This window comes from Canis lupus, chromosome 15, assembly GCF_003254725.2.
Source record: "Canis lupus dingo isolate Sandy chromosome 15, ASM325472v2, whole genome shotgun sequence".
Taxonomy (NCBI): Eukaryota; Metazoa; Chordata; class Mammalia; order Carnivora; family Canidae; genus Canis; species Canis lupus.
Window position 1 is genome coordinate 63,827,595 of NC_064257.1, and position 22,224 is coordinate 63,849,818.

At 38.2% G+C, this 22,224-nt stretch overlaps 1 protein-coding gene across 4 annotated transcripts in view; it reads right to left on the bottom strand.

Annotated features, from left to right (window-relative positions):
• Positions 1–22,224, bottom strand: part of DDX60 (DExD/H-box helicase 60) — a 92,478-nt gene that overhangs the window by 49,727 nt on the left and 20,527 nt on the right. For all 4 annotated transcript variants that reach the window (XM_049094375.1, XM_049094377.1, XM_049094376.1 and 1 more), the window contains 13 exons: positions 18,837–18,978; positions 17,800–17,955; positions 13,841–13,946; positions 13,267–13,382; positions 11,781–11,941; positions 10,522–10,768; positions 8,832–8,998; positions 8,124–8,279; positions 6,609–6,758; positions 5,599–5,718; positions 4,086–4,181; positions 992–1,107; positions 38–118 (listed from right to left, as the gene is read on the bottom strand). In XM_049094375.1, coding sequence (XP_048950332.1) covers positions 38–118; positions 992–1,107; positions 4,086–4,181; positions 5,599–5,718; positions 6,609–6,758; positions 8,124–8,279; positions 8,832–8,998; positions 10,522–10,768; positions 11,781–11,941; positions 13,267–13,382; positions 13,841–13,946; positions 17,800–17,955; positions 18,837–18,978 — 1,814 coding nt within the window. The remainder of the gene's footprint in view (positions 1–37; positions 119–991; positions 1,108–4,085; positions 4,182–5,598; positions 5,719–6,608; positions 6,759–8,123; positions 8,280–8,831; positions 8,999–10,521; positions 10,769–11,780; positions 11,942–13,266; positions 13,383–13,840; positions 13,947–17,799; positions 17,956–18,836; positions 18,979–22,224) is intronic.

The window sequence follows — 22,224 nt, forward strand, 5'->3', positions numbered from 1 at the left end:
AAGGCAGGCGCTAAACCGCTGCGCCACCCAGGGATCCCCAGCGTTTCTTTTAAAAGCAGTATTTTCTCTCATTGTCTTGTCTTCTTGTTTCCAGTAGCTTTTCACTGATTGCAGCCACCTTAAGAAACGAATTTACATATTATGTAGACAATAATATAGTTCCACTTCCTATGACTTTAAACATCTTGAATAAAGACTTCGTGTGCCTTAAACATCGTACGTAGAGGACTAGGCCCTGGAGGCCGAGCAGCCGAGCCTCCTCACTGCTGCCCGAGGCTCTTGCTTGAATCGCTTACATTCTTCATGTCTCTTTTTCCCCGTCCTACATTCAAATAATCGTAGGAGTAGTAGAAACACTATTTAATAGTAGTGTTGGAAGAAGAACAAAAAAATTTTAAAAATTAAAAAAATAATAGTAGTAATGGAAATAGTAAATCATAAAGATTGTTGGGTATTTAAGATAAACTAATATTTGCAAAGCGCTTAGAATAGCGCCCGGCACATGGGAGCCTTGGCTCTAATTGTCACTATTACTAGGCAGAAATCTAGCCCGATGACAAAACAACATAGGCCTTTCAGTTAGTAAGGCTTTGCTCTCTTTCTAAACATCTACAAAGGGGGACAGTGGCAGAAATCTCCAGGTCTGTGGCAGAGGATGTCATACTATTTCATATTTTATTTCTTGCTAACAGACCAAAAAAAAAAAAAAAAAAAAGAACACAGATTTATCATTTCTGGTGAACTTTATTTGACAAATGGAAAAAAATGTTCTACTGGATCCCAGATCTGGCTAGGGCGGCCCTTGATTTTCCTTTATCGCGTGTGGCCTCTCTCAGCACCTGCCACGAGGTGCTACCAATGCTCCGTTGCTTGAGTAGCCAGAGCTAAGTCAATAGACTCGCCAGAAAGTCACAAAACGCTTCGGAACCTATATGCAAGTATAACATTCAAAATACAAGAGCCTTTATCCAAATTATAACGTGATGCCTACTCAGTGAGATGCTCAGGGTTACTTATAGTGGCTGAAAGGGCCAGAAAGGGACATCGGATCATGACAAGGAGATGCTCCCAGACTTCTGCTCCAATTTCTCCGCCAAGACAATGGACCTATTAAAGAAAAAAAAAAACTTCTCCTTTAAAAAGCTAATTTAAAAATGACAGATGAAAATAAGACACAGAAGCTCCAGTCACTATACACGGTCTCATGTTACCTTGAATTGACCGTGCCGAGTTCATATAAATAGCCCCAAATCAGGTAATAGGAAATCTTGACACAAATTTTCTTCAATCCCCATAACCAATCCATCAATAATTCCTCTTTCTCTTACTTTCAAAAAAGTTCTTTCAAATCTATGCATTTCTCTCCGCGTCCACCGCTCCCAAGTCACCGTCACGTCAGCTGCAACCCCGGTACCCTCCTGACTGCTCTCCTAGCTTCACCTGATGCCTCCCACCTTCTTCGAGTCACGGCCAAAAGGACAGATTAGATCAGGCCGTGTCCCTAACTAAATGTCTTCCACAGCCTCCCTGCACGTGGGGCAGAATGTTAGCTCCTCGCAGGCCGTACCTGACACCTGGCGTAACTTGGCCCTGCTTGCCTCTCCAGCTTCCTCGCAGCCCTCCGTCCTACACCACTCCCCCCTTGCGTAGGACACCCTAGACTTTTCTGTGTTCCTTCAACACGCCCTTCCTCCCCCAGAGCTTTCACGTGTATCATTCCCTCTGCTTATCACGTTTTTACCCCCCCTCCCCCCTTGCAACTTCCAGAATCCAGGCTAATGTCACTCCACTAGAAAGGCTCCTCCGACGGCCACCCCAGGGCCACCTTCCTACCAGCCTGCTGCCCTCGTGACCGTCAGGACACCTGCCCTTTCTCCCGACAACCTGTACCCGTGGGGGCCGGCCTCGTCATTTGTACTAATTCCCTTCTTTCAGTCACTCTGCGACCTGAGACCCGGGCAACTCCCAGCACCAACAGCGCCTGGCATGCCGGGGGCACCCCTTAAATATTTGCTGAATAAATGAATGAATGTCTTTTAACCAAGTAAGTCATATTGAACTTGATTCAGAGAAGATTCTCAAACGTGGTCTTCTTTCAACACATTAAATCATGGAACGAGGCAATTAGCTGGAAAGGACCAGAAAGCCAGATGATTCAAAATATATTTTTTTTCAGATGCCTGGGTGGCTCCATCAGTTGAGCATCTGCCTTCTGCTCAGGTCGTGATTACAGGGTCCTGGGATCCAGTCCTCCACGGGGCTCCCTGCTGGGCCAGGACTCTGCTCCTCCCTCAGCCCCGCCCCCAGCTTGTGCATGCACGTGCGCGCGTGTGCACACTCTCTCTCAAAAATAAATTTAAAAAAATATTTTTAGACATTTTTTAAAGACTTGGTTTGGGCCTGGTCGGATGATACACAACTCTGCTGAATGCTTCATAAGAGCAGACAGCACTTTTCTCTGACTCTGACAGAAGAGGCACAGCCTTCAAAACCCTTCAGCTTTGCCCTTATATAAAACTGGGGAGGGATCCCTGGGTGGTGCAGCGGTTTGGCGCCTGCCTTTGGCCCGGGGCGCGATCCTGGAGACCCGGGATCGAATCCCACGTCGGGCTCCCGGTGCATGGAGCCTGCTTCTCCCTCTGCCTGTGTCTCTGCCTCTCTCTCTCTCTTTGTATGACTATCGTAGATTTAAAAAAAAAAAAAAAATGGGGAAATTAAGGTACCCAATGTCACAGCATTTCAGTTTTGAAATCTAGAGTCCAACTACAACTCACGTTCTTGATTGCAAAGAGAGAATTGTTGACTTTTTATTTTGAACGGGAATGTTCAAGGCCTTCAAGATGCAATATATACGGAGTAACCAAAAATAAACACAAAAATCAGTATCAAACAAATAAAAAAATATAGCCTGCTCAGCAGCTCCACGTCGACAAGAATTAAGTTAAATACAAGCTTATCATTCTTTTCCCTTTAGGGTGAAAATCCCTCGGAGTATTTTAAATCTCTTCCAATAACTATCTTTAATGATGCTACTATAAAAGTGTTATAAATGGGGATCCCTGGGTGGTGCAGCGGTTTGGCGCCTGCCTTTGGCCCAGGGAGTGATCCTGGAGACCCGGGATCGAATCCCACATCGGGCTCCCGGTGCATGGAGCCTGCTTCTCCCTCTGCCTGTGTCTCTGCCTCTCTCTCTCTTTGTGTGACTATCATGAATAAATAAAATCTTTTAAAAATAAATAAATAAATAAATAAATAAATAAATAAATAAATAAATAAAAGTGTTATAAATATCCTCCTTCGGCCCCCATGATCTCCATTGTTTTCCTTCCTGCTCTCTTTGGCCCGGGAAACTGACCTATAGAGACAACCTTACAAGGACTCCAATGCTTTCTGGTCCCACCGGACTTAGCCAACGGAGAGCCTTGATGGGATCAGGAGAAGGGAAGAAGGATGGGAATGAGGTCTTTCCTTCACTGGGTCCCTTCCCGAAAGGTCACCTTGAACTGGCCCTGACCCTCAACTGACGCAAGTTCTCCCAACGTGGCTACCTCGGTCAGGATCTCCTTCGTGCCTCAGTAACTGCTTCTTTCCCTTGTCCCTTCAAGCGTAGGGCTAGGCCCCTACCCCTACGGGATGCTCGATTGCTGTGCTAACCTTTATAGTTTTCCCTCGCACACACTTTTGGAAAACTCTTCCCGAATTGCTATGTTTTGACTGTGCCACTTGCTTCTCTTTTGGGTCCACGGCTGATGAAATAACTTACTTAACTGCTATCATTGTTAGAGACCAAAATGCTCTGCTTTAGAGATCAAAGACTGGATTTGGAAGCCTCTCCCCAGGAAAACTTACACCATGGAGGTTAATCCTCCCCTTGCTGTACAGACCTCTGCAGCACATGCTGACATCCCCTATTGAGTCACGACGCGGAAACGGAGCCAAGAGCCTGAGGAAACCATTCGGAAGGAAGCGCCCCCCGCTGACCTGAGCTCTATACCAAGGGACAAGTGTCTTGAAGCACCAGATATCTTCATTACAGCACAGATGCACACTAGGAGATCAACCTAGAGTAGCAATACCGAACCTACCTCATCAAATATAACATATCTGATCCTTTTCACCCATGCTTGGCGATGAGGAGATAATAGCAGAATTTCAAAGCAGGCAGGCACTGTAATAAGTACCTAAAAATAACATTGCATAAACAAAAATTTTGAGTACTTATTATTACGTACAGACTTCATTGTGAGAATATAAACGATAGAATTCCAACTCTTGAATGTACCTGCTAATGACTTAGTATCACTCTGAGAATATTTTATTAAAATTGTGACATAGTAGGTTAAAGCTTATGAAACTATAATTTTTACGAGTCAACGTGGTAAAATATCAGATTTGAAGCTTAAATTCTTATTTATTTATTTATTTGTTTATTTATTTATTTTTAATTCTTGTTTAAAAGCATTCAAAGTAATACAAACGGAGAGTTAACCATCACAGGTTTATTTCTTCCTCTGACTCTAAGATAGTTTTGTTTGAAAAATGTCACAACATTAGGATCAACAACAACGGATGTGGGGAAAAGTAAGACTGGGCCGATGGAGAGGCTGAACTTCAAAACAGGCCTGAGGAAACCTTGGCCAACGCGGCTCAGACCTCGGAGCCCATGCTGCTGTCAGAGCCCTTCCACTGCAGGCTGAGATGTCCCAGTGTTTGCCCCCTGCCCAACTCAGCCCCCGGACGTGGACTGTGGAGCAGAAATGGAAGAATTGGCAGCTGGCATTGGTCCCGACCACCGTCCCCACATCTGGGCAGCGGGTCCATCCTTGAAAGGAAGTCTGGGGGGCACATCTTCATGTCTGCTCTGTAATGTTCTATGATCAACTTTCTACTTTTTTGTTCAGTCTTATTGATTTATGGATTTGTTAGGGAGGAAAACTATCTATGACTTATTTAGCATCAGGTATTCTATCAATAATACAACATATTTTAAATTATGATGAGTATCAGGGCGCCCGGGTGGCTCAGTTGGTTTAGGCATCCGCCTTCGGCTCGGGTCGTGATCGCAGGGTCCTGAGATCAGGTCTCATGTTAGGCTCCCTGCTCAGCCAGGAGTCTATTTCTTCCCCTGCCTCTTGCCCCTCCTGTACATACACGCTCTCTCTCTTTCTCTCTCTCTCAAATAAATACATAATAATTTTTAAAAATCATGATGAGTATCCTACTCATCAAAAAAAAAAAAAAAAGCGACTATATCCTAATCGTCAAAAAAAAGTCATTCTGGTTAGAAATTGGTGTTTGTTACTTTTTATAGCATTGGGTTCTTCAGATCATTTCGAATCCATTTATAAGCCAAGATTATACAATAAACTATAACTGAAATCTGAAATCAAAATATAAGTATCCTTAGAGAAAGATGAGTGCTATTTCTCAACTCTGGAACGTGACGATATTAAATTTTCTGTAAAGCCATTTCATCTTTTGTAAATTCAGAAAACTATTTCCATGAGGCTTTGGGAAGATGCTGAGTTTCTGGTGAAATAGATATATATTAGTACTATTACACATTTGAAAACAAATGCATTAATCAATATATCTCACCTGACAGTTTAAGGCGTCATGACGATAATCCCTTGTAAAAACACCACATAGAGCTTCACCATTTGGCAGACTTTTGGTAAAACGATTATGAACAGTTGCTGCCACTTGATTAACAAGGGCCTGATTGACAAGGAAAGAAATTCAATAATCACATAATAAAGCAGAGATGAAACCTCAAAGAAGGAGAGGGACCGTCTAAAAATGTGTATGATTGTAAGTGTAGAAAGCTTAACAGCCTGTCTTATTCACATCTATTTTAAATACACTAACATGCTCTTGAGATATTTGCTATGCATATATCAAATGAACCTCATTGATAAACCTCAACTTAAAGTAAAATGGGGGAAAAATGGCTTAATTGGAAGAAAAAAACAGGAAATGTCGCTCACACATTGGAAAAAATGGCTGAATCCCTGGATGACCAAGGCTTAGAGAGGAGCTGTTGAGTGAAGGATAGAAGAAAGGTCAAGTGAAGGACGGTCAGATGGATCTCTGGTTCTTATGGAAACAGAGAACAGAATGATGGGGTAGGGGTGGGAGGCAGTGGGTGAAATGGGTGAAGGGGGTAAAAGGTACAAACTTCCAGTTATAAAATAGATAAGTAGTAGACAAGGAATGTACAGCATGGGAACGCTAGTGGACAATACTGCATCGCATATTTGAAAGCTGCTAAGGGCGTGGATCTTAAAAGTTCTCATCAAAAGAAAAAAACGAAAAAAAAAAAAAGAAAAAAAAAAACAAAAGAAAAAAACGTTTGTAGATACATGAGGTGATGGACGTTAACCAAGCTCACCCTGGCAATCAGCTCACAACGTCTGCATCTCTCAGTGTATGTGAGGTGCACCTTAAGTAGTACAAGGTTACGGGCCGATCATACATCAGTAAATACATCAATACAACTAGAAAGTAAGTAAATCATAAAAAGTGAGACAGACTCACCACGGGACTACATGCAGTATTTTAAAAAGAGGTTTAGGAAAGAAAGAAAATTCGAGTCACTGGAGCGCTACCTTTGTTGGTGCGACATACACGACCACCCCTTCGTTGCTCTCCTTCAGCACCTTCTCCATGCAGTAGTAGGAAGCATAGGTCTTGCCCGAGGACGTCGGGGCAACGATCACCGCTGACTCATTATTATCCACAACATCAAGGAGCTCTCGCTGCAGGGTTGGGAGCACGTGAACAGCCCGTTACCAAAACAAATCCATTGGTTCACTTCTAATGTAATTTTCTGAACTTCAAATGGCATGAAGGGGAGTTGAGAACACATGAAAAAACATATGGGAAAACCTGAAGAACTCCTGGCATTCTCTCAGAAGACAGAAATGCTATGTTTTGAGCATCTGAAGGTGGGTTCATATGTGAAAAATGAGCCTGAATAGATATCTTCTCATTGGGAAGATTTCTTTTTTTTTTTTCCCAAGTGTTTGTCATTGATTAAATACAGCCCTTCTCTAAAGGCTTTGAGAAATTAAGTATTTCTAAGAAGCAGCCAATGTGTATTTTTGTAATAGTGAAATGGTAGCTGAAGAGAAAAAAAAAAATCAGTCATTCATCATTTTACCACTTAGCTTGTACTTTTTTATATAGAAGAATGTCAGGTGGCTACTTTGGAGGGCATGCAAAATTTCCATCCTCTCAGTTTATGTTTTTTATTCATCAAAATGATAACTAATCCAAGAATCATACATTTCTATGATGGACAGAAGATGGAAAAACATCCCCCAACCTCAGCCTGCACACTCGTGATCTAGGTCCACTCTGGGCCACACCTCAAAATAAAATGGACAACGTGTGTGGGATTTATAGAGAGCACTTGGCTGTTTTGTGTCCTGCGCTAAAGTAAGGAACTGGTCCTCCCATTCCCGAAAAGGAGGCAGGAATTTTTACAGATATCCTACTATCATCGACTTAAGAAAGAGAAAGTCATATTCTGTACTGGAAATCTGTTAGATTGAACTTATGAAATTGCGCTTTCGTAGCTAAACATGTTCAATTTATCAGCAATTGTATACAGTTCAATTTATGCAGAAGCACACCGTTTTATTTCAAATTTTATATCCATCAATTTTGCATTTATTTATCGAAAGATGGCTACTATGGTGACAGGCAGAGCATGTAAATGTCTAAACAATGGCTATATTGTTTAAGCTACCACAATTGCTCTGCGCACATTTACATATGAAATCCTACGACGCAGTGAAAACGTGGAGATTGCTCCACAATGATACACCTGCATGACACAGACGGAACTTGAAAAATAGATATGTGAATTCTTCAAAGTACCTCCAAGGAGATGGCCTATTTATAAAACATGAATGAAATGAAAATTTTACTCTCTTTAAATAGAAAATAGTTTCCATTTTGTCATTTCCAACGATGAAATAATTTTCGATGACATGACTCAATATTAAGTTCATGCCAAATATAATATGCAGAGTCACCATAATGAGAAGTTTCTGAGATCACATTTAATAATAATAAAATACAAATAAAATAAAATTTTTGTTTCATTCCATTATTACCTGCCATGTGTCAGGAATAAAATTCTGAACTCTGGGATCTGGATCTTTTCTCTCATCTCGTATCAAGTAATGACCCATGTATTGTAGTTGAAACCGAACAGGCCCCATGCCAACTGAGTATTTATCTGTTTTCTTCTTTATGTCATCTTCTGCAACCTATGTTATTTCAAAACTCCATTGAGAAAGTGATTTTAAACTAAAATATTATTTAAATAATTAAAATACTTATTACTGAGCACTTTTTATGAGAAAAGCATGTTACCGTCTTTTCAGTTTTATAATATTTATCGAAGAAGTTCTTTACCACCTAAGTCATTATCTTAACTCTCAGTATATTGATAAGCATCAGGATTTTCAAATGTCCATTATGGTATTTGTAGCTACAACCTAAGACACTTAAAGACAACGGAACAAGGACAATATAGTTCTTAAACTGTTTGCTAGAATTAAACACAGTAGTAGTTTTAAGGGTCTGCAGGAATGAACTGGCATTTAATCTGTTTGTCCAGACAAACATTTGTATTAGTTTTCTAATTCTAGATTATTCTGAGTTCGAGCAGCTGAATTACTAGTAATGGCTTTGAACGTAGGAGTAAATATTGTCAGCTAATTAAAAGAAAAATCTAGAAGAGGTGACTGTATTTGCACAAGACATTTACTGTACACCCAATAATTATTCTGTTAAAATGGAGCTATTCTGAAAATTACCTGGGTTGGATATAAAGAACTTGCCAACTCAGCAAATCCTAAATACTTCAGGCATCTGGCTATGAGTTGCTGATCTGCCTCCTGCAAAAGTTCCGGGTATTTTCCCACCAAGGAATAGATCCTTTTCATCATTTGAACAGCTATGTTTAAGTCTTTTGTGGTTTCACCTTGGCAAAGAATAAACAATATGATCTTTATAAAGACTATCAAAAATAATGTTTGATTATCCAAGACTAGTCACCCAGGCTACCAATCTGACCTAGTTAAACCCACTATTTAACACTAATAAGGGTTTGGGAATACAGGGGACTCGGTAAATACGGCTATACTCATTTCATCATTTCCATGGATAACCGGGAAGTAGCTGTGCAAATAATGGCCACAAAAAGAAGTCGTATAGTTCATGGCAGAAACAAGACTGATAAAGTGCAAGGTTGTGTAAGTGTTCTGGGGAACCCCAGAGCTATTCCCCACCTATTATTTTCATCCCCTCTCTACTATGGTCAAAGAAAAATATTTACATAACTTTAAATATCTGGTTGGAAATTCTGCAGCATTTACCGAGTCCTACTGTCGACCATAGGTAACTATTTGGTGTGATCGTTGGAAGTCGTCAATTCAATCTATGCAACTGCCAGACACAGACGGTGCTAATTCTTCTTCATCTTGGTATAGGTATACACGCCCTTTTTATTCCTCCTCATTGCTAATCTTCGCACACTTACGATGTCAGGGCTGTGTTCACTTTCAAATTTCTTCCAGTAAATCTGCATTTTAGCTGTCTAACAAATACCCCAAACACCCACTGAATGCTATACGAGACTAAAAAAAAAAAAAATTCAATGTAGAATTCTTACCCTCAAGAGGGTGAGCCACTTAATTTTGATCCTTCTCAGTGGCAGTCACCTGCAAATTCACATACAGCAGCTGGTTTGGGGAGACATGTGTAAGCCAAACCTTATCTTTCTCTCTCTGACGGAAACCACAGTGAAAGGTTAACTGTGCTAGAGCAGGTTGAGGTTAATAGGACGAGGGTGGAGGGAGGAGAGCCTGGTGACCATGTGTTAAAGGATCCAGGTGCGGAGGCGCCCAAGTCAGACCCATCGCCTAGGCTCACCAGGAGGCACGTCAGCTTGGAGCTCTGGGCACATGACCACCTGCTCTCGATTTACATCCTCCACCCAGGCTTATTTCCCCTTATCTTCCTCTTCCTGTCTCCTTTTTATTCTACTATACGTGCTACAGAAATTGCAAAGTAGACCACACGGAAGCCATAGCAACGTTTGGAAGAATCCAGCATGGTCAGCAAACATAATCTTCAGTTTTTACCCAGAAAGAAAATGTGTGCACTTCAGATCTCAAGACCGAGTGGCAGGTTGTCCCCAAGCAGCGCCCTGTCTTTGCTGGTTCCCTTGACGATGCCCACGATTTTATAAGCAGCTAGTCTTTAGCCCATCTTTGACTGATTGCACTTGAATTTGCTTAGGAATGTGCTGCATATTGGCCACTCTGAGGTTGCTCATTGATCAAAGAAGTAACACTTAGAGGAATTTGTAAGGATAGGATCACAGAATCCACCTACGGCTTCTAACACAAACTTCCAGTTAATGAATGGCAGCTGTCGTCATTACATCCCTTTATTAATTCTCAAATTCGTCAAAATGAAAAGTATAGAATGACATATCCTTACCTTGGCAATGTTCTTTCCATGCTTTCAAGCAGGCATTCAACGCTACCATTTCAACTTGGTATTTCACGGAGTTACTTTTACATGATTTCAAAAAATCTTCCAGGTTGTTTATTCCAGAGTTTAAGTTCTCTTTCATTTCCTCCTCAATAGAAAATGACAGAGCATTCCATTTTTTCTCCTCTTTTTCTTCTTCCTTAGCAAATAACCTCTTTTTATTCTCTCTAGCAATTATTTCAGCCTTGGTTTCCTGCCCAATAATGGGGGGGGGGGCGGGGAAACATATCATGAAACAAGTTGGAAATAGTCCAAGATTAAATTTCATATATGAGACAATATTCTTAAGTGTATATTGGTTATTTTGATCATCATCCCATTCTTGAATAGGAACAGTTTTAGGCTCAGTATTGGTTTCTTAAAATTAAAGCCTCTGTTAATTAAAAACTTATGACAATTAAATTTAATCACCATAAAGCCCCTCTGCACATAATTCTGTAGATTTCTGAGTGGTATAGATTACAAATCAAAGAGTAAATTAATAAAATCAAAGACATCAGGCCAGTTTTCTCATGTTTCCTGCGTTGGTCCCTGCCGATCTCTCTGGCACGGATTTTCCTCCTCCACTCTTCCATGGCCGCCCCTGTTTCCTACTTGTTCTTCAAGCTATTCCCTCCATGGAGCCTTCCCTAACTCCCAAGCAAATGTGGTCCTAATCCTTTCCTCCTCAGGGAAAAACTGGGACTTCTGAGTTCTCTTCCAATTATATATCTCTGCACCGGGGGAGGGGGGAGTTTATGTCTCAGCCTCTTCTGCCTATTTTATTGTGGGTTTTTCTTTTTTTTCCATTTGTCCAAGGTGTTATTTCTCTAGTTTTGCAGATTGCCTTCAGAGAGAATTTTTCTGTATTTATCTGTAAGTTCACTATGCCTATGGGAGGAGACAAGTTCAGGAACCTCCTGTATTGCCATCTTAGACCAGAACTCAATAAAACTATATTTTTAATTTTACTTCAACATTTCTAAATCCAAGCCTTTAGTACCTTACTTATATTATATTCTTATATTCTCTCTCAAATAAATATATATTTTATTCTGTACAGAAGAGGCTAGACTTTCTTACTAAGTAAATAAAATAACCTAAGTGATCATACATAAAAAGAAAAGTCATAGCATGCAAAGAAACTACCAGAGGAATTGGACAAATATCAACTTAAGATGAAAAAAAAAAAAGTTTTAGAACTTGATAGAACTAATAGAACCTACATGTGTCTTTTTGTTCTTGGGTGCATTGAAATTCTTTTTTGGCTTTACAGCTTGAGTTACAATGAGTTTTGGAGAGACTGATTCTAATGAATTCCCATAAAATTGCTGAAAAGCATTATACTTCTGCACGTTCCTAAGATGACGAGGATCTCTAGATTTTTCTGAAAAAGAAAAGACTTAAAATGTAAGACTCCTATAGTTTTTCAAGGCTTAAAATGTAAAACTCTTAGAGTTTTTCAATAGCATTCTCACTAATTCTTCATGCCATCACACACACACACACACGTATTTTTTATTTTAAAACAGCAATTTAGTCTAATTTACTTTTGTTAAAGAGGGAATCTTAAGTCAGGCTAATTCTTGTTCACGGACTCATTCCTTACCTTATTAAAGGATGGAAGTGATGAAACATTCTTTCACTGTCTACATCCTAAAGCCAATATCAGGATGCTAAAAAGAATGTCAGATTCTGAGTTTTACCTCTATTATCTGCCCTATGAATGGGTTTAAGAAGAAGGTAGAGGCAAAATCAAGAAGATACCCATCTTGGATACTCTGGCTTCTGGCACTGCTGGACAGAAAAATCCTTACTCCAAACCATAGCCACAGACTCAAGAGTCTGGGAGCTGAAAAACACTTTCACTACGGAAAAATCCACTGACATAGGAAACTCCAACAATCAAGGTATGACTTCCTCCCAAACCAAAGGAAAATTACAATTAAGGGATAATTAAGCCAGTTGATTTTTTTCCATGTCTGCATCTACACATATCGAATTAAACCACTTGGAAGGATATTAATGGTCAATCTAAAAGATCCCCTCACATCTTGCAGGATCTTAGTAGCTGTTTATATAAAGAGGCTGATACATATGAGCGAGCTTACTATGAGCACTCCTAGATTCTTCTGGAAGTGAGTTTTGTCAACTTGAAGGACGGTGGAGGTAAGCATAGGGGTAGGCAAAGGTGAGATGAAGACAAGGGATGAACCAAGGAGACAAGATCCCTAATTCAATCTCTCCTGGTCTACTTTTAGTGGTTTCATGAGCCTCCTTTTGCAGTTCCAACCATCCTGAGCATGAAGACACATCAAATACTGGCACTTGTTGCATTTAATCAACTGGGTGGTGTGAAAGTGGCTGAAACTGCCTGAGAGACAATGGCCTCAGCATTATGAAGCAATGCTTCAAGTAATACACAAAGATCTTAAGCTACAAACCATATTTATTTTAAAAAGGCTTGAATTCTTGTGGGGACAAATGCAGTATTGCTGCACTTCCTAGGACATCTGCATTTCTGCGTCCCCGTGACTACCAGTAAACGATGGGACTTTTTCATTACCATCTCTACTGACATGCACCTAAATATCTCTGAGACTATTATTATTCAAGAAATATAACCTGTGGTTCATGATACAATTTTTTATTACAAAATAAAAAAAGAGTGAAATTGATTTTAATTTATTTCACCATAGTCATAGAACTCACCATCGAATTGACACCTTGTCCTGTCATAGTCATCACTAAGGGGTCTGTGAGAATGCCAGTGCACAAGCTCATCAAATTCCTTTTGTTTAACTAGTGACGTTACAATAGGATCATCACTGTGGGACAAAAAAATATGCATGCTTTAAATTTCATGCCTCTAAATAGAACACAGCACAGATATCATTTTTTAATATTTTAAAAAACCATCGCCACGCTTCCTCTTTCTGTAATAGGATGTGGCTGTTAGAATCCAAAAAGCAGTTTACTAGGTGCTTTAGAACCCAGAATCTACTCCACATTTCTAACAGTCCCATCAACATCAACAAATATTCATTAATTAATCCATTAATTAAAAATCAATTCATTAGTTAGAAATTCCAGCTGCAGTAATTTTACTCTAAAATTAAAATCATGTTGATTTTAACCTAGCTACGATCAAAGACATTGATAAATTTGCTATAAACTCATTATGTGTCACAAACACATATTGCATCTAATATACTCCATTTCGTAGAATCTTTAATGAGTAAATCATCCATTCCACCCATTTACTGAGGTATTTTCGGTTTTATACCTCTTCAAGAAAGGGAGATCTTTCAAAAGGTCGCCAACGAACTTATCAACCACTTCAGATGACATTGAAATAAATCCCAAATTAGGAACCTTTTTCTTGAAAGTATCTGTAAATAAGTTAAAAAAAAAAAAAAGAAAATGTCAAATGTGAAACTTTCACACAGGAATATTATACATCATTTTCTAAAACTTTACATTAAAAAACATTTTTCATTGATTTTATTTACATTTATCAATTCAGTTCTAGTTTTCTTTCTTTTTTTTTTTTTAAGAAAACTATTTAATTTTTTTTTTTTTGGTTGATTTCCCATAAAGCTATTGCCCACATTAAAACACTTTGGAACATAGTAGAGTATGAAGAAATAGGCAGCACTTAGGCATGCAGGTAGGTATTTTTAAATGTCTATTTCTTTCATTATCCTCATGACAAGGAATTTGAATACGGAACTCTCACTCATAGATCTATATAAATACGTTTATAGAAATGAAACTTTAAAAAGTAGGGGGAAATATAGAAAATAATGAGGTAATTTGATATCATTACAGTATTTTCTTGCATCCTCTTTGGTATCACATATGTACCAGCACACACACACGTAGACATGCGCATCACATGTATTTCCTATGTATAATAGTTGGCTAATAAATACCTTTTTATTTACATCTGGTCCATGATTCTAGGTAAGCTGCCTTTGCTCTGCCCGTTATCCCCTTGGTGGCCACTGCTCCCGTGTTTCCTGACACCTTCTTACTGCAAGTCTCTGCAACTCTCTGCCTGAGCGCTCTTCTCCTTACTGCCACGCAGGAGGCCACAGGTGCTAAGGATGCAATGCCCCACAGACAGCCCTCGGCCAAAAGCGTGATAGGACTTGTAGGGTAAATGCCCCAGCTATCTTGCCCCTCAGGTAAGACGTCTCCGAGGCAGTTTGCACACCGTTCTGAGATTCCCAGTAAAATCTACTTGTAGCTGCCCCGGTGGAAACCCACTTGTTAACACTTCCCGCGTTGGTCTTGTTCCATTCCGGATCCTACCTAACCATTCCCTTATTTGATCTTCCTGGGATCAATAAATTACTTGTACTTGAGAGTTTTTAGTGGAATTCATCAGTACATAAGAGTGTATATTCTTCCCCCATATTCTGAAAAATATACTTGTATCAACACATCCCAAATTCCCCTTAGCTTCCTTTCTCACATTCCTTAGGGGGACATTTGAATCTTCCTGAAATTCATGGAATGGAAATATCGTCCATGATGCTACGATGATGGATAAAAATCAGTTTTTATATTTCTAAACATGTTTATATTACTTCTTCATTCTTAAATATTTTAGGAATCATATACAATTTCACCATAATCTGGTTTCTCTCATTGTTATAGAAGAAATCTATTGTAGACTAGTTTTTGTTCCTTTGTAGGTAACTTGTTAAGATATTCATTTTTTATATTCTATAATTTTACTATATTGCATCCAGTGTGTGTATTTATCTGTGAGTGTGTGTGTGCATATGCTTAATTTATCCCACTTGGGATTCTTCATCCATCTTAAATGTGCAAATTCTTGTCTCTCATCAATCCAGGCAAATACCTATCCATGATGGATCATTCTTTCTTTCCAAATCTCCGAATTAATAAAAGGCTAAACTTCTTCATTATACCTTAGTTTTTGACATATTTTTATATTGTTTCATCTCTTATTTCTTTGTGTTTTTTTTTCTAGCTTTATTGAGATGTAATTGACATATGACATTGTGTAAGCTTAAGGTGTATAACATGGTCATCTCTATTTTTAGGTGTAATTCTTTTGATCTATCTCTAGTTCACACATTCTCTTTAGCAATATCAAATCAGCTTTTTAACCTGTCCATTGACAATATTTTCATTTCTAACCTTTGGTTACTTTAAAATGTAAATAGTAATTTTTAGAATTATCTGATTTTCTCATGTTTCAAATTTCATATTTTATTTCTCTGAGCATTTTAAATATACATATAGCATATTCTACTTCTGATAATTACAAAATATGACATTCTAGAGGAACCTCTATACCATTTTCCAGCGTGTCTATACCAGCTCGCATTCCCACCAACAGTGCAGGAGGGCTCCCTTTTCTCCACATCCTCTCCAACATTTGCTGTTTCCTGCCTTGTTAATTTTCCCCATTCTCACTGGGGTGAGGTGGGATCTCATGGTGGTTTGGATCTGTATTTCCCTGATGGCCATTGATGCGGAGCATTTTCTCATGTGCTTGTTGGCCATGTCTAGGTCTTCCTCTGTGAAATTTCTGTTCATATTTTCTGCCTATTGTTTGGTTTATTTCTTTTTTGGGTCTTGATTTTGATAAATTCTTTATAGATCTTGGATACAAACCCTTTATTTTATATGTAATTTGCAAATATTTTCTCCCATTCTATAGGTTACCTTTTGGTTTTGTTAACTGTTTGCTTTGTTGGGCAGAAGCTTTTTATCCTGATTAAGTCCCAATAATTCATTTTTGCTTTTGTTTCTCTTGCCTTCATGGATGCATCTTGCAAGAAGTTGCTGTGGCCAAGCTCAAAAAGGGTGTTGCCTGCGTTCTCCTCTAGGATTTTGATGGATTCTTGTCTCACATTTAGATCCTTCATCCATTTTGAATGTATCTTTGTGTCTGGTGTCAGAGAATGGTCCAGTTTCATTCTTCTGCACGTGGTTGCCCAATTTCCCAGCACCATTTATTGAAGAGACCGTCTTTTCCTCCACTGGATAGTCTTTCCTGCTTTGTCAAAGATGAGTCGATCATAGAATTGAGGGTCCATTTCTGGGTTCTCTACTCTGTTCATTGATCCTTGTGTCTGTTTTTGTGCAAGTACCACACTGTCTTGATGATTATAACTTCCTAATAGAGCTTGAAGTCAGGCACTGTGATGCCACCAGCTTTGGTTTTCCTTTTCAACATTCCTCTGGGTATTTGAGGTCTTTTTCTGGTTCTATACAAATTTTAGGATTATGGTTTCCAGCTCTGTAAAAAGTGTCGATGGTATTTGACAGAACTTCCAGAAGTTCTAGTTCTACAGCTTACTGTTTCTCTTGCAGCTGATTTCCTCTGTTGTTTTATAAATTTGTATTTGTACTCATATTTGGCAGAGTATGAGTAAAATCTGTATCCTGTAAAACCAGGGCTTATGATGTTTTTCCTCTACAGAGAATGTATAAGATTCTCCTGATCACTTTAATTTTCTAGTTTAGAAAGTTATCTATCTTCTTGACCCTACTAATAGAATAATTGAAACCTCAGATTCCATATAGGAAAATGAACCTATAATTAGAAATTATCAGGCTAATTCATTTTGTATTACCCAGAGATCAGTCTTTCCCTTTATTTTTGGCTCCTGGAATTGAACTTGTGTTGTTTTGAGCTTAGCTATAATACAAAAAGATGTTTTGTGTGCCTTATCAGCATTTCAATTGTTTCCCCAAAGAGATTTTTCCCCTTATCTATGCTGCCATATTGATAGAAATGAAAGTCACATTTATCTGACTTTTTTTTTTTGATTGGCAACATTAGCCACAAGCAAAACTTTTTTAAAAAAGATTTTATTTATTCATGAGAGACACATTGAGAGAGAGATGGAGAGAGAGACAGAGAGAGAGAGAGGCAGAGACCCAGGCAGAGGGAGAAGCAGGCTCCATGCAGGGAGCCCGACATGGGACTCGAACCCGGGTCTCCAGGATCACGTCCTGGGCGGAAAGCAGACTCTCAACCGCTGAATCACCCACCCAGGGATCCCCCACAAGCAAAACTTATAAGTCTTCAAAATTATAGTCATAGCATATCATCCCAATGATATAGCAAAAGGTAATTTATTATTAAAATGCATAGTACCAGGAAATTATTTAGATCTACGGCATTTAGTTAGTAGTTTTCAAAAAAAAATTTCAGAGATTTAAACTGTTATTTCAAATTAATTTAGAAATTTATACCTTTGATTGGCGATGAATTCTTCTCAAGAAAAGAAAGTTCCGTTGTTCTCAGAGGAAATGGCTTTCCAACAGTGAACTTTCTGACCAACTTTGAAACAGTATTCCAGAGATGTTCATAATCTTTCATAATGACATCTCCTAAATTCAAGTGTAGGCCTATATAATAGTTAAAAGTACTAAATATTAAAAGTCATTCCTGTATATACAGAAGCACATACTTTGACTAAATTCATAGAGTTCTGAAATATTTGTAAAACTGAAATTTTTGGTGAGTTCCACATTGTGCCTAAATATATACATTACAATAATCACAAATAACAATAACAGATTATCAATATGCATTTTGCAGGTAAAAAGAAAAGTTATACCATGCATAACTGTACAACCAATAAAAATGAATATAACTTATTTTTCAGAGACTGAGAAAATTTTTAGAGAGTTGCTAAATTTATATGTAGCTAACTCATTCCAATGTTAGCAATATGTAGGAACCAAATTCTAGACATCAAAGAAGTTTCAAGAATGCGCAATGGCTTATAGCTCTCTTAAAATATGTTTTTTTCTTTGACTATTAAGAAACAGCAGAACATTTATTTAAAAAAAATAATCCAAAGGAAAAACAAACAAAGTAGATATAACATATAAATCAGCTTTGTCTTTGGAAAAAAAATTAAAATTTCCTAAATATCTCATAATAGTAGGATAATTGCCTTACTTACAGTAAATATTTTAAAAATGTTTTCCATATATTTAAATGAAAAATTCAACAGTTAAAATTATCTAGAAATGCCACATACTCATACACATATTTCTTTCAAGAATATTTGAGTATATTAAGCTAAAAATGTTTTAAAATATAACATTCACTCTCATTGCAACTAAATAAAACTTATATGCATGTATAAACAAAGACTGAAAGGAAAATAATTGCTACATTATATGTTGGACATATAGGAAAATGATTTTGAAGTGTTAAATCCTTTATAATGTTTATCTGTAGATGAAAGTAAAATCATAAAAATATACTAAGGTGGTACCTTCAACATTTTCATTTTCATAGTAAAAAGCAATATTCTTCAACAAAAGCTCATCATTTAAGTCTGAAAGGTGAATTAAATTCAGATTCCAAAATTCAAAAATATTCATATTACTTAAGATGAAATGTTCACACCACTTTTTCTGAAAATCAGAAATAAAACCAAGTCATTGATGATTGTTATATTAGCAATAAAATATAATATAACTTCAAATGTATCAATAATCCAGTGAAAAGACAAGTTGGCGGGGCTCTTCCAAGTCCTATTACTGTAAGTCCTTTCAGGCTGGATAATGATGAATGCTTTATATCTTAAAAGGCTGGATCATAAAATAAAACCAAACTGACCAAAAGATTAATTCAGAATAGTTCTTTATTCTGAATCATAGAAATCTGTGTTTGACTCCATACAATTTTTTTTCTCGCACTAATCCACAGATACAGTCTCTGTGCTACAGAAATACTTCCGCTTTCAAATGTGCCTCTGTTCTTTCCTGAGGTTTTACTGTTTCCAATTTTACTTTCAGGTCAAAAGATGATTTAAAAAATAGCACTTGAGGGGATTCCTGGGTGGCTCAGCGGTTTAGCGCCTGCCTTCAGCCCAGGGCGTGACCCTGGAGACCCGGGATCGAGTCCCACTCGGGCTCCCTGCATGGAGCCTGCTTCTCCCTCTGCCTGTGTCTCTGCCTCTCTCTCTCTCTCTCTCTGTCTCTCATGAATAAATAAATAAAATATCTTTAAAAAATAGCATTTGATTGTTCAGGGGTCTAGAAGATGCTTCAAACTCAAAGATTCTCTTTCACCTACACTGGTGTGTACCTGCTGAGTTTATGATAGTGAGGCTATATTCACGCCTAACACGGGAAGGGTGTCTTTACTGGCCACGTCTAGTTTAGCATTGATTAGACGTGAGTAAATTATCTTAGTGAGTGAGAGCCTAGTCATCTTTTCAGTCAATGACAGTGTTTGGGGAATTAGGTTCAGTAGGGGATAACCGAGGCTCCTCTGCTCCACACTCCTTCAATGATAAAACCAAATGCTTCCCAAATATGAACCATTTATTTCTCTATATTGATATGGAAATCAAACTCAGAATTATCCAACAGAAATATAACACAGGCAAGCTGCATATTTTATTCTAAATTTTCTAGAAGTCACATAAAAAAAAAACAAGCAAAATTGTATTTTATTTAACTCAGCTTATCCAAAGTATTATCATTTCAATGTATAATCAATATAAAAATATTAACAGAATACTTTACATGTTTTTCACCTAAGTTTTTTTTTAAATCTAGTGTTTCTTTTCAGTATAGAGCGCAACTCATTTCATACTACCCACGTTCCAAGTGTTCAATATCCACTTGTGGCTTATAGGCTACTGCTTTGGACAACCTAGCTCGGAACAGACGTTAGGGAGATTGCCCAAGGTTCGTGAAAAAGACATAAATATCAGAGTGGGAGCCTCCTACCTACACTGTAGTTTTACCTACAATAAAATACTAAAGAGATCTCCATAGAGCCATAGAGCAGTGGTTCTCCAAGTTCAGCAGAAGCCTCACCTGGAAAGACTGTCAAATAAAACATAGATTCCTAGGCCCCAGCCCAAGATTAATTCAGTAGCTCTGGGATGAAGCCTAAGAATTGACATTTCTAACAAGTTCCCAGGTGATGTCGATATTGTTGTTCAGGGGAGCCATCCTTGGAGAACCACTGCCATGTAAGGTTCATACCATGCAAGCCTTTCCCAAAATACCACTGAGTAAATAACAGTAATATGAGAATACAGTACAGCAAGCAATCCTCATTTTATTCACTTCACGTGAGAAGTGCCACCATGTGGTCTCCACGTGTCAAGATTTCAGTAAACTCGAAACTCTCCCTTCAGTATGCTTGAGGGAGAGAGGTCCAGAGACCTCAGAATATATCTTTTATTGTCAAAATTTCAGAGAGGCTCCCTGAATTCACACCTTCAGCTACTGGGTGCTACCAAAGAGAAGCATGGAAATAGGAGAGACCTAAGGGGTGCTTGATTATGGGATGATCAGCTGTTTCCCGCATCAAGGGAGCGGAGGGTGGTGGGAAGGTTACAGATTTGGAAGCTGGACGGAGATGGAGTTATCTCGCACCTTGATCATTTATTAGTTGTGTTAATGGGCCACTTAGCCTTTCCGAGGCCAAGGTTTTCTTTTTTTTTTCTTTTTTTTTAGAAATTTATTTTTTATTGGTGTTCAATTTGCCAAGGTTTTCATTTGTAAAAAGAGGGCATAAGAGGAGAATTGTTATGTCTTAATGAGGCACTATATGTAAAGTACACACAAAAAGCTGGTGCAGAATAACTGGCAGCTGTTCCTATCATCGCGTCCATAATCCATGCTCCTAGTTAAAGAATGACGTTTTCTATCAGCTAAAACCACAAAGTATGTCCCGCAGAACCATCTTAGAACATTCCATCATTCAGAAAGACTTTGTAATATCCTTTCTCCTGATGACTACTGTCTATAAAAAACTGTTTATAAAACTCGTTATAAATGAAAACTATACAAATAGAGCATTCATCCAAATCTGTAAATCAATATCACAATTATCGTATTCATAGCACTCGTAACTGAGTATATGTAACACATCCTATAAAAAGTTGACAAAAAATCAAATATTATCTGAGAAATAACAACAGAACTCATAGCACAATAACATTGATGCCCTAATGTATTATTTTAACATCTGACATGTCATATCAATAGTTTTAATGTATTAACCTGACATAACTTTTCGGAAATATCTAAAATAAGTTAGGGGAGCCTGGATGGCTCAGTCAGTTAAGCATCTGCCTTAGGCTTACGTCATGACACCAGGGTCCCGGGATGGAGCCCTGCCCAGGCTTCCCTGCTCAATGAGGAGTCTGTTTCTCCATCTCCGTCTCCATCTGCCCTGCTCCCTGCTCATGCACACTCACACGTGCTCTTACTCTCTCTCAAGTAAATAAATTAAAAAATAAATAAATAATAAAATCTTTTAAATTAAATAAACTAAAAGGACCTGGAAATGCAGTCTTCTTATTCCTTTAATTAACCATAGTCGGCCTCTTCCTAACAGACTATCAAAATGTCTAGAAGAAAGTTCCCCAATGTGTTCTGGGATATAGGAGAATATTTTCTCCCCTGAGCATCAGCAGATAGTATTGTGTACGTCACATCATAAAACCTTTTAACGCTTCTGTTAGAGCAGTTGTAAGTGCTCACAACTATAAACCTAGGTTCCAATCAATGTATTTTTCTGTTTCTGAATTTTGACTGTTGATCCTACATACCTATTATGCTATTTCAGTAAATATAATCTAAACCCTACAAAGTAAAATCAGTCCAATTCAATTACTTCCTAGTCACACTTAG